Here is a 13,778-nt window from a genome sequence, read left to right as displayed (position 1 = left end):
CGGTGGCTAGGATCCAGTTTATGGAATGAAGATAAACTATATTCGATTACTGCAAACAAGTAACATGAAGTTCAAGCTACAGTTACTTCATTACAAGTACATATTCATACTTAAATTAGTATGAAAATGGTATAAAATTCCAGTGAATGATAAAACAGTTAGTCCGGGATCCGATCCCTCGTCGTTGACACAGTTCTCAATGAGACCGGTTTAGTTTACATAAACATTGCAACAGCGTTTGAGGTAACCGATAAGCACGCGTGTGCTTGGACCTTTCTTCGTGTTGTTAGATACGTTCAACAATTTAGGGACTAGGACAATTAGGGATAAATAACACTTTATTCAACTCCTATTTTTGATATGACTACCTAATAGTGCTAATTTAATAATGAATTTAACCATTAATTAAATCGTCTAGCTAGAGTTTCTAGACGATGTATTTCTTAGATAAAGCTGGTTAACCAAATCTTAGAATAGAACAGTAGAAAAAGGCGCGAAATTCAAATTTTCTATGGGACGATATCCCTTCGCGCCTACATTTGTTAAACTTGCCGCCTTTTTCTACTGTCAAGATCTGGTTGACCAAGTATATATAATTACTTATTGAAAAAAAAAAAAACCGTTGTTGGAGATTAAAAATAAAATTGTTCAGCATTTTCAAGACTAAAGCCACTGACTTAATATAAAAGAAATTAATTAACACAAAGCAGAACAAAAACGTCAAGAAATGTGGATCCCAATGACGTTTCGCACCATTTGCATTGATGATAAAAACGCTTACGTAAATTTTGAGTCAAGATAAATGTTTTGTACAGAAAAAAGCTTAATGTCGTAAGCATTAAGTGTCAAATTTGCAAACATAAGTACCAACACTGTTAAAAAATTTAGTCCGATGGCACTAAACGTAACGTATTTACGTCAAACAACGTCAAACGAGAATAATGAACGAATGGAGTCACTTTGGTACACTTTAATATGTATTACTGTACAGGAAAACCAATTGAAGTAATAAATAAAACAAATTTAATTTAATCGGGAGCTCAAATAAAATTAATTCGTGGTTCAAATTCAAACAAATTAAATTTTTAATTCGTAAGTATACGTCTTTAAATACTAATTTCCTTGAAATAAATTCTACTTATTAAATAACTGTGTATTTAAGATCTACATTTACTCATAGCGCGGGTGCACGGGGACATTTAAAGTCTATTTTTTTATTCGGTAGACTGAAATGACAGTTAATAGTATGAAATGACATTTCATGTCCATACTATTAACTGTCATTTCAGTCTACCGAATAAAAAAATAGACTTTAGATACTGATTTGATTTTTTTTATAAAGTCTAGTCTACCTATACTTTATAAAAAAAATCCTGTGGTTGTCACTGTGTTCCGACAGGTTTAGCATTTACAGTTAGTCGATATAAGCCCTTATTGGTGGTGTATATGTCGGAAACAGGGAAATGGGCCGAACACACAAGTGCCGTTTTGCCTTGTTTAAAACTGCATCACCCCTATCTCTTGCTATAATTAAATAGCAGTCCACTTTGCACGTCGCATAGGTTTTCTTGGAAATCTTGAATTTAAACATAATATTATTTCTTATGAATTCCATATAAAAATATAAAAAAATATTGACCTCACATCGACTCATTAGATTTTTGTTCCTTAACATCCCTTCTTTGGTACTAACAAATTAATTTATTCAAAACCATAAAATTACCACCAGATTACATAAATTATGTAATGCTATCCAAAGAACTACCGAAAGAAATACATTCCATCCTTTTTCCTTGTTTTATCATTGTTATTTTTACATATTTTAACGGCACATTTCGTAATTGTTGACAACTTCACATTTGAGCGTTTCAAACAAGACTAAACGAATAAAATAAATTAATTAAAAATTAAAAAACACGACTGCAGTTTAAAAGCGAACTGAAAAGCTAGAAATAATTTTTAGTTATGTTAGGTACTCAACTTAATGAATGTAAAATAGAATATAAGTGTTCAGTCAGGGTAATAAACAGCAATCGGAAAAGTTTAGGCTCATTTAGGATCGTGACTGTACCTGCATATTTTATTTCGATTGCAGTCGGGGACCTTGATATATTGAAATTTTCTCATGCACAGGTCCCCGACTGCAATCGAAATAAAATATGCAGGTACAATCACGATCCTAAATGAGCCTAAACTTTTCCAATTGCTGTTTATTACCCTGACTGAACACTTATATTCTATTTTACATTCATTAAGTTGAGTACCTAACATAACTAAAAATTATTTCTAGCTTTTCAGTTCGCTTTTAAACTGCAGTCGTGTTTTTTAATTTTTAATTAATTTATTTTTTTGAGCTTGTGATACTGCAATCTGACCTAAAGTTATTTAGTTAAGAAGCAAGCCTCTAGCTAGCCGATCAGTAAATAAGGAAAAAAAGCCTAAGTATTAATCTGTTGAACTTTTTTTTTCGAACATAAATCTGACAGCCTGGTTAGCTTGTCATAACCAGTAACAGAATATTTCGCTGGAAATTAGATCTTTTGAAATGAAACCAACCAACCGCATCCCTTTCATTTGCTTCTTTTCACTTTATTCACTTGAACTTTTATATAAATAAAATTTAATTCAGTTATTTTTAGGAATGACCATTTGTTAAGCAAATATGCATATGCTTTTTTCAGCCTTCATTCAGTGACAACCAATTTCATTCTCATTGAATTTAGTTACTCATACGTCGCGATCACTAGGTATCAGAAAATAATAACTTTATGTAGTTGGTAGGTAATGTAGATAGGTGAACAATACGAGCGGGTTTTGAATATCACTGAAACCAAAGTTTTAATTACAATATATAAGAATTACATAAATAAAGTTAGCCTTCTCATCTTATTATTTAATTTAAGGTTTCTGTTCAGAGCCATGGGAAATTATAATGGCAACAAATATATAGCTCAATTAAAAAAAAGTGAAAATTTGAGCCTGTCTCTTTCTGCCTGCCTATGCAAAATTACTTTCATATATAGTTTAGCTGGAGGCTGATTTTTGAATGTCGATCGCTAGATTTCGTCACTCGAAAATCGATGGAAAACGGCGAAATGTTCATTTTTGAAATACGAGCGATAGAAATTGGGAATCTAATGGTATTGATCACTTGTTTTCAATTCTATTAGTAGAATTTACATGCCTAGTAGTGGAGATATTACTGAACATAAAATAAATTAATTAAAAATTAAAAAACACGACTGCAGTTTATAAGCGAACTGAAAAGCTAAAAATAATTTTTAGTTATGTTAGGTACTCAACTTAATGAATGTAAAATATAATATATAGGTAAGTGTTCTGTCAGGGTCGTAAACAGCAAACGGAAAAGTTTAGGCTCATTTAGGATTGTGACTGTACCTGCATATTTTATTTCGATTGCAGTCGGGGACCTTGATATATTGAATTTTTCCCATTCACAGGTCCCCGACTGCATCGAAATAAAATATAGAGGTACAGTCACAATCCTAAATGAGCCTAAACTTTTCCGTTTGCTGTTTACGACCCTGACAGAACACTTACCTATATATTATATTTTACATTCATTAAGTTGAGTACCTAACATAACTAAAAATTATTTTTAGCTTTTCAGTTCGCTTATAAACTGCAGTCGTGTTTTTTAATTTTTAATTAATTTATTTTATTTTATACATTTTAGTGACCATACAAACCAACCACATTTTTTATATGATTTAAGGCACTTAAGTTGCTTCAAGGAGCTTTCATCATGTTAATATTTGATATGTTAGCATAAAACGTGCTTAAAAACCTAAATAGGATGACCCAAAAACCAGACGTATTGAAAAGTGCTATGGCTTAATATCTCTGCAACTACATAATTATTTCCCATTAGTTGGCTTTTGGCCTTCGCAATTAAGATACTCAGGGAAGCTGCAGAAAGCATGCACCTTTCTTACGTTCCGGGCCTTCGGCCCTACGCGAAGCTCGGCCTTCGGCCTTTGCAATTAAGAATCTTGGGGAAGCTACAGAAAACGTGCACCTTTCTTACGCTCTGGGCCTTCTGCCCTACGCGAAGGTCGGCCTTCGGCCTTCGCAATTAAGAAACTTGAAAAAGCTGCAGAAAGCGTGCACCATTCTTAGGCTCCGGGACTTCGGCCCTACGCGAAGTTCGGCCTTCGGCCTTCGCAATTAAGATACTTCGAGCTGCAGAAAGCGTGCACCTTTGTTACGCTCCGGGCCTTCGGCCCTAAGCGAAGCTCGGCCTTCGGCCTTCGCAATTAAGATTCTTGGGGAAGCTACAGAAAGCGTGCACCTTTCTTACGCTCTGGGCCTTCGGCCCTACGCGAAGGTCGGCCTTCGGCCTTCGCAATTAAGAAACTTGGAAAAGCTGCAGAAAGCGTGCACCTTTCTTACGCTCCGGGCCTTCGGCCCTACGCGAAGCTCGGCCTTCGGCCTTCGCAATTAAGATACTTCGAGCTGCAGAAAGCGTGCACCTTTCTTACGCTCCGGGCCTTCGGCCCTATCCGAAGCTCGGCATTCGGCCTTCGCAATTAAGATTCTTGGGAAGCTGCAAAAAACGTGCACCTTTCTTACGCTCCGGGCCTTCGGCCCTACGCGAACCTTCGGCCTTCGCAATAAAAATACTTGGGGAAGCTGCAGAAAGCATGCACCTCTCTTACGCTCCGAGCCTTCGGCCCTACGCGAAGCTCGGCCTTCGGTATTTACAATTAAGAAACTTGGGGAAACTGCAAAAAGCGTGCACCTTTCTTACGCTTTGGGCCTTCGGCCCTACGCGGAGCACGGCCTTCGGCCTTCGCAATTAAGATACTTGGGGAATTTACAGGAAGCACGCACCTTCCTTACGCTTCGGAGCGTCGACCCTATGCGGAGTTCGGCCTTCGGCTTTCGTTACTAAAATACTCGTGGAAGTTGCAGGAAGAGCCCATCTGTCTTAAGCTCCCAGTCTTTGCTTCTCGTAAAATATTGTTTCACAACAGTAGCACGTGTGCTCCGGGATTTGCAAAATTTTTCGTGCAAAATTAAAATCATCATAAAAGACCTGCCTTCTACAGTCATGAATTCATGATAATAGTGTCTTCTATTCAAAGTCTCAAGTTAAATCTTATAATAAACAGCACAATATGTTTATTCAGAGTACCTGAGCATTTCTCAAATAATTTGTACATTTCGATCACATCTTAGATTTCTATAAATATTGGTATGCTGGTAAAGTACATGAAGCTGAACAGTTTCCACCATATTTCCCAAAATGTCCAAGAAAGTTTGTATGAAACATTCCTTTTTTGTTACCAAATGTGTAAGGAAATCTAGTCAATCGTTCAAACCGTTCCTTTCGTATTTGACACTTTCGCAATTGAAAATAACGTAAGCGCCACGTATGACGTTGTCGTATATAGCTGCAAAGAGAAATGTCATTAGCGCGATGTAGAACATTTCGTATTTTCTCTCCAACGATACAATTAAACATATAACTTATATATATTCGTATGATCGCCTTAAAAAATCCTTTCTTTTAATATCCCATTCAATAGATTTAGACAATTCATTTATCTTTGCGTTATACTTATATTTTGTAAAATCTTGTCCTACCAAATGAATAGTTTAAACCATATTTTGTGTACAGTTTTAGAATCGTCTTTCAAAATCCTTTATTTTAATACCCAACTCGATAGGTTTATTGGTTTTATTTTTGTTTCGGTTGCACAATTTGCAGTGCATAATCCGCCATATTGGTTTTGTGATGACGTCACATAGCCTATGTTACTCGGGATGATGTAAGGATTCCAATGATATCTCAAACACCTAAATCGGTTCAGGCACTTAGCTGTTACGGTGTAACAAAGAAACTTACATACCCACATACAAACATGAACCCTGAAAACAATACACTCTTTTTTTGGGGCAGTCGTGTAAAAAGTAATGCATGATCTGTTTTGACATCACTTTTGTGGGGCCATTTTTGGCGGCTGATTGGGTATCCAGTTCTTTATACTATATCAATGACTAAAGCCTATATTATAATTAAAAACGTGAAGAACGTTCCAAATTCCCAAAGAGATCTCGAAGATAGTTTAAACCGTTCCAAATTTAAATTCAATTCGATAGCAAACACTCCTAAGGGCGCTCCGTCCGAAGAATCGATTTGCATTCGAGCAGCGTCTAATAAAAATAAAATCGCTTATCGATTAGCGACGTTTGAATTTAGTAACACGATTTGCTTTCGATTAATCGAACACTTTCATCATTTACATAAAATAAGTACCTTGTTATTTATTTTGAATGATATGGAACGTAAATTGGATGTACATTGGAATCTTTTAGACTGAGTGTTTGCTCAATTACCTATAATAACAAATTGCTAGTGATGTGAAAGGAATTTATAATATACCTAATGTTTTTGGGTGGAGCCTTTAACCACGTATTGTATAGTACGAAAATTACGAGTATGAAATTCTAAAACCGTGTCCACCTTTAAAATTCACCTCCGTAAATGCATACTGGCTAAACAAAAATGCAACACTTAGGCAACCGTGCACACTCATACACACGAATCGTATAGACATTTACATACATACACACAAACATACAGAAGACTTATAGGCAAATTTTTATTGAGTAATTTGATTTGATTGTTAATGTTTAATTTTAGTTTTACTTAGTTTTCCCTTATTTCTGTACATTGTGTCCTTTACTGAGTGCCACCTAGTCCATTCACTGGGCCTTACTGAAAATCAGCGTCGCGGAGTGTGCCATGTGGCTCATACCGTGCCACCTAGCTAAGTGAGGACCATTTAGCGCAACCTCTCATTTTGTGTTCTCTTTGTTAGTTTTTAAGGTTATGTTATTGTGCTAATAAATGTTTTTCTTCTTCTTTTTCTTCTTCTTCTAGTAGGTACCTACGATGAATTTTATCATCAAATAGATTTTTTCTTAACCATTTAATTGGATCTTACATAGGGTTATTGCGCTAGTTTCCGTCCATGCTCTAGTTTTCGTCCAGTTGACGGATTAGCAAATAATATTTTTTTTATGAATGAAAATGAATGAAATCGTTTATTTCAGGCAACTAGAGACAAACCAAAGAAAGTCTGCAGCGCTAGATTAAAAGTAGTTTTTAAAAATCAGTATGCGACAACACCACAGAAAATGGATTAAATAGTCTTGATACTTGTGAAATTTCTACCATATTTACCGTCTATGAAAAAATTAAGCTGTATGCACAGCTTAATTTTTATGGTAAAATAAATTTCATTCCGACAATAGATGTCACTATTAATATGTAGACATATACTAATATTGATAAATAATATTGGGAGAATGTGACATTTGGCTTCATCAAAATTAATAAGCTTTTGTAATATCCGCGACGGCGGTAAATAGGTACAGAGGGCCTACCGCGAACACCGAAGTTCTCAATATGCGAGCATCTTTCTCTTTTACTCCCATTAAGGCGTAATTAGATTGACAGAGAAATTGCCCGCAATTTGCGAACTAAAGTTTTCGGAAAAACGAAATAAACCATTAAAACAATAAACATATATTCAAAATTAATTTTAGCTTTAACTAGTAGGTACCCATGCCGTGAGCATAAGCATGGAGGTTGTGGGTTCGAGCTCAAAACCCGGCTAGTACCAATGAGTTTCTCGAAATGTTAGAGGAAGTTCATAAGTATGCCTATACCTATTAGGTGTGTTCAATTTGCTGTGAAACCTTTGTCTAAACCAATATTATATTATCTATCTTAATACTTCACCATATGTACCTACATATGGTGAAGTATTAAGATGTTTCATTCCACTTACCCGTCATCAACTCCAAATTTTGTAAACATTGTCGTTTTTCAGCTTGAATCGCCTCGTGCTGACTTTTTACAAGTGTAAAATTATTCGTCATGCGGAAAAGTAACTCCCGCACGCCGGTTTTGTAAGGTTTCACCATGTTTATTCCGTTCATCACAAAACACAATGAATATTTAAACGATTTTGACAAACACATACCATAGTGCATGACGTTTACTGACTGCTTAAAAACATTGCCATATGCAGTTTTTTAATTCGATGTCAAATTATTGCGCTGCAGACTTTCTTTGGTTTGTCTCTAGTGGCCCATACATAAATACCTTAAAACTAGCATACATATTATAAAAATATAACTAAACACTAAAAAACACATTATGATTGCGATGCATTACGCAACCCCGCAGTGTTAGGGAACCGGCCGCGGAACCGCCGAAACTTGACACCCTTCGTAGATAGATATATTCTTTAGACATTAAGGTTTGCAATAAGTCCAAATTTGTGCAGCATTGTGTTATATTCAAATTTCGTCAAGTGGACGAAAACTAGCGCAATGACCCTACCTACTATATACGTTTTAATTGGCAAAAACATTAAAATCAAAGATTTTTCGTTGATTGTGAGAAACGTTTTAGTGCTAAGTAAACTATTTTCAGGCATTTTCCGATTGACATTGGCCATAAACAAAACAGAAGTCAGTAGAGCACAACTAAGTGGCCATTTTGTTTTAAAACCATGAATATTACGCTGTTCCGCATAACGCTCGGTAAGTATTATGTAAATGCGGAATTTACATTTAAAATGAGAAGGTGAGAGAAATATTTTAGCGTAACATTGAATAATCGATGAACCAACTTAATCTGAATAAGCGAAAGTTGGTGATAATACCGGTTGTGGGAGTTTGGAAGGTCCGACATAATGCTAATTCTTGGCCCGCAAGCATTTTCAACTTTTAAATTAGCATGCTTAATAAAGGCACTGTTTCACTTTAAAAAGCAAAAATGAGACTTTTTAGTGCATAATTGAACTTTAGAACTTATATATAATATTATACATTTGATTGCTGGTATTCAGTAAAAAAAAACGTTCTGTACTTGCTTAGTTTTAAGCCATAAAAATGTCACATTTGTCTGCTTATTTCAGCACATTTCAGAACCAAATCTTAAAAAAATCCATTAATTGATTATGATTAATAACAACTTAGCACCTAATTATGATTCTACCGGCAAACAATGCAGAAAAAAAGAAGTTTAAAAAACAAAAGATAACAATTTAAAAGGAGGATTTAAATGAGACAAGAAGATAACAGTTGTACAAAGATAAACTGTAAAAAAGCTAAGAAACGTGTTTAAGTACGAACCAGTTCAAACAGAAAAAATAAAGCCATAAAGATTCTTAAGTACATACCTAAGTAACTGTTGTGGGAACGTTTGTAAACAATCGCGCCTTTTACATATTAGCTATATAAAAATCTTTTATTTATCTTTTATCTTATCTTTTATATAAATAGCTATGTCTAATGGCTTGCTCGAAGTGTTGTTTCTGAGTTTTCCGAGATTTCAATAATGACCCTTTTCAATTCCGGTATTGAAATATCGTCAAAAAATTCCGGTGATCCGGTATTGCGGGATGATCGGAGGGATCTGCCCTTTTAGCGTGACTTGCGTTGTTACTCCATAACATGTCAAGCGCGACTTTAAGTATGGAGTCAACCACGACAACGCGTCATGCTAAGCAGTCTGATATCATGAATAGCTACTGACCTTGGGCAACGCAGCGAGGCACTGCTGCTTGACGTCCCAGACGAGCTGGTCTCTCGGGAACTGCAGGCTCTTCTGCACGTTCAGCTCAGGCACGTGCACGCGCACCAGCAGCCAGCCCGAGGGCTCGGGGCTCTCGCCTTCCATGGCTACGACATCTGGAACAAGGGTTTCCAAATAAGATAAAGATAAGATAAAAGATAGTTTATTTAAGTAGGCATATTACAATGCGCTTATGAACGTCAAATAAAGCTACACCCTCTGCCTAGAGAAGATTTAAATCCCCCCTTAATTAGAGGAGGAAAAATTAGCTACATAGCCCTAGCTACATAGCCCTTAGGATGACGATGTTGATGACGATGATGGATGGATAGATGATGATGATGTTGGTCATCCTAAATATCGTTGGGCGGACAGAGTGGAGCCAGATCTTCGTGAGCTCGCGTGATACCGCTCTGGACCGAGCAGTGGCGTGCTCTTGTGTTGGAGGCCAAGACTCATTTTGGGTCATCGCGCCAGCCAAGTAAGTAGTAAGTACATAGCCCTTGGTAGATAGTAAGTGGTACGATGCTAGAAAAAGGTTGATTACGTCAATCATGAAATTTATCTACCTACTGGACAAAATTGCAACAAAAACTTAAGTATGCCACCTCATACAACTCACGTCATTTTAGCACAATGAACTTACGAAATGTTATTTTGGCGTCATGCCATTATCATAACCATAACGTAACTTAAGAAGCACATAAAATGTATTGTATGCAAGCATTTGTATCTTGACAGTGCAAAGTTGGTGAATTGTGCATAGGCACTGTGAAATCGGTCAAAATAGTTGGTCAATCGGCAATAATCGTTGAACGAACGATCTCTCATAAAGGACAGTCGTTCGTTGCATATTAAACTGTCGCTCACTGACCTACTGACAGTTATAGTGTTATTTATGCCAGCTTGGTTATTATTATTACTGTGAAAGTGTGAACCCTTACTGACTAATACCCTTCTCCGGTAGAGATGAGCGTAGAGTAGAATAACACGAATAAAATATAGTCTATGAATCTTATTGGCATTGATATGATACTACAGAACTGGCATATGACGCGTATGTTCACTTTTTATCACGAAAATTGTCATCTTGTGATAGAGTCTGCGCGGAAAGAGAAGAGTCGTGAAATGTGCAATAGCAAACTCATCTCTTTCCGCACAGAGTCTAGCAGACAAGTTGAGGGCAGATAAATACTGCCAATTTGAAAAGACATGTCATGTCATGTCATAGCTTCGAATTTACGAGCAACACCAGTGCTTACCTAACCAATTATAAGTAAGTAACAAAAAGGAGAATTTGATTACTTTTACCTAAAAAATTCTCATTCCAGGTAGAAAATAATGAGTTACGATATTACTGAATCGCGATTAGAAAGGGATTGAGATAGCTGTCAATCCATATTGATTTTGACGTAAGTGTATGGAAATCTGTTATTTCTAATCCCTTTCTGATCGCGGCATGATAATATTAGTCTGCGATACACAGAGTTCACAAAAATATAGGTAAAATATATGTATTTTTACCTCGTCCAACCGCGGAAGATACATGTTTACCTTCAAACCGCATAATTAAGCATAATCGTCTCGTTCCCCATACTCATAAATGCTAAACCGTTTTCCACCAGACCACTCATACGACAATGACACTCAATGACAATACGTCTATTGTGAGGGCACATTTGAAATTCTAAGTAGGATTTTTCGGTTTTCACGGGGAATTTTAATAATGCTTTATCGGGAGATAAAAAGATTTTGATTGTGATTGTTTGAAGGTTTTTACTAACATTTCTAATATCTATATACCTACATTTTATTACGAAATGTATTTACGGCAACAAATATTAAAAACGACGGGTATCATGGTTGATAGGTAACTAATAGAGTTTATCCAAGTTCTGCAAAGACTTTGACATGAATAAGTGTGGAACCGCTATATTTGACGTGGCCGTTCCACTCTCTGTCACTGAACATTGGTTCGACTCTCGTTATATGCAATATGGACCTGTATCTGGCTGTCTGGAACTGTCATTACACTAGACTTAGAGAATGACTAAAAAGTTTCTCAGAGAAAAACAAAATCTGACAACAATGTTAATATGTCGCTTATCGCTGTGGATACCTTACGTCCTGATGTTTTATCTGAGCTAAATGAACGTATTGTCTAACATACGTCGTACAGGTAGAATTCCACAATAATGACACACGTATTATCAAGCCTCAGGCATCCGCCATATCCATATCGTACTCGTACTAAGATATTCCCGCGGCCATTTTTTCTATCGTCTACGTTAACTCACTCTTCGTGTTCGCTCGCACTGATAAATTGGTGCACTGAGTGAACGAGATGCACTGCGAGTGAGCTAACGAGAGTGAGGGACGTTCATCGTGGTAAAGGTGAGCACGTTCCTAGAACGCGGTAAGTGGCGCCACTGAATTTGAAATTGGAACTTCGGGGAAGTGCAACCGGACGCGTTCGCGGAGTGTAAAGTCGGTAGGTGATGATGATAGTGTGATGATTAAAATATTACGTGGTTTGAACATCACTGGTTTTGAGTGTGAGTCACTTGATATCTACTTATAAAGTCAATGAGATACTTTATTAAAGTGTATGTTCGGAAAATTCCTTACGAATGAATTTAAGTTTCATAAGTATAATGGCAAACAGCGTGCATAAAAACAACTAGAGAAGACTAAAATGATCTAATATTGTGTTTTGACGCGAGCCTCAACGCTGATTTACAGGACCATTACAACTTAAAATACCTACCTATAATTTATAATAATAATAAATGTTACGGGAGATGATTCGCTCGGTGTACAAACGTGTCACATCTCCAGGGCACTTCATCCGACGTTCCCATATAAAATCGTAGGCGTATATACTCGTATTTTATGTTGTTTTGAATTGTAAATCTATTTACTTTACGAGTCTTATTTATGCAAAAACCGTATTGCATAATCATATATTGTCATGTATTATGGTCAATAATGTCATCTGTTTATTACCAGAATATTTACAATGGGTAATAATTGCTTTTTAGACTAGAGCACACCAACTACTTGCGCGTAGACGTGCACGTGCGCTAAAATGTTTGAGCCGTCCACGCACACGTCACGCAAGCGGTGTGCCGTCTCTCATAAGGACCTATATATTACAACGCGCACGTGCTCGTCTACGCACACGCATCCGGTGTGCACAGGCCTTTAGCATCCTATAAACGCAGCGACACACATGCGTGTCTTTCTCAAACATGCACGGATAAGGAAAACAGTGACGCACCTTCATAAAGCTAAGCTAAGTTAACTGGCGGTCTAGCATGAGTTGCGTTCTCGCGCGCGACTCCATACATCTGGCGCGACTTCAAGTATGGACTCGCGCGCGAGAACGCAAGTTGTGCTAGACCGCCTGATAACGTTATCTACCAATTAGGCCTTAGGCGGTCTTCACATTGTATGCGCGATGCTCTGGAGCGGGATATCGCTACATGCGTGCAGCGCTATCTCGCTCATGCGGAGGGGTGCGGATCAGTGTGATAATCGCATAAACATAGATATTTACATCTCTTTCGCTGAATACTTTCTGCTATCTTGCTGGTAAGAGAGACAGAAACTATATTATGTGTCTTTCTCTGTTCTTTTCAATAAGTGTCCTATAAAAGGATAGATGTAATAACGCCTCGCCCAATTTGTATGTGCGCATGCGATGATAGTGACGCAATAGTAGATTAAAGGATCGTTTTGAAACCACCAGATACGGATTTAAACGGTAATCTACTTAATCTGAAGATAAGAATGGATAATGGACATTATATTGGATATTCATATCAGAGAATTTATAAATTCTTGTAGTGATAGACTTATAAGTTATAAATATCTGGAAGACCGAGCTTTGCTCGGAAAACATATAAAATCTCAAAAGATAGCGTTTTCCCAGATATAACACCATTAAGACCTAGCTAGATCGATTTTTCGCCCCCAAAAACCCCCATATACCAAATTTCATTGAAATCGTTAGAGCCGTCTCCGAGATCCCCGAAATATATTATAAATAAATAAATATACAAGAATTTCTCGTTTAAAGGTATTAGATAGATATATATAATGTATGTGATGTTTTTATGAAACGAGCTGAAAGCGAGTTAAAGAGTCGTACTTTAAT

The 13,778-nt window shown here is 36.7% G+C and overlaps 1 protein-coding gene across 1 annotated transcript in view; it reads right to left on the bottom strand.

The window, feature by feature from the left end:
- Positions 1-13,778, bottom strand: part of LOC134662708 (protein shank) — a 327,584-nt gene that overhangs the window by 125,544 nt on the left and 188,262 nt on the right. Inside the window, exon 2 of the mRNA XM_063518979.1 lies at positions 9,581-9,735. Coding sequence (XP_063375049.1) covers positions 9,581-9,724 — 144 coding nt within the window. The 5' untranslated portion in view covers positions 9,725-9,735. The remainder of the gene's footprint in view (positions 1-9,580; positions 9,736-13,778) is intronic.

The sequence above is a fragment of the Cydia amplana genome, chromosome 3 (genome assembly GCF_948474715.1).
Source record: "Cydia amplana chromosome 3, ilCydAmpl1.1, whole genome shotgun sequence".
In the NCBI taxonomy this organism is placed as follows: Eukaryota; Metazoa; Arthropoda; class Insecta; order Lepidoptera; family Tortricidae; genus Cydia; species Cydia amplana.
The sequence above is the reverse complement of the archived record's forward strand: the minus strand, read 5'-3'. Positions and strand labels throughout refer to the sequence as shown.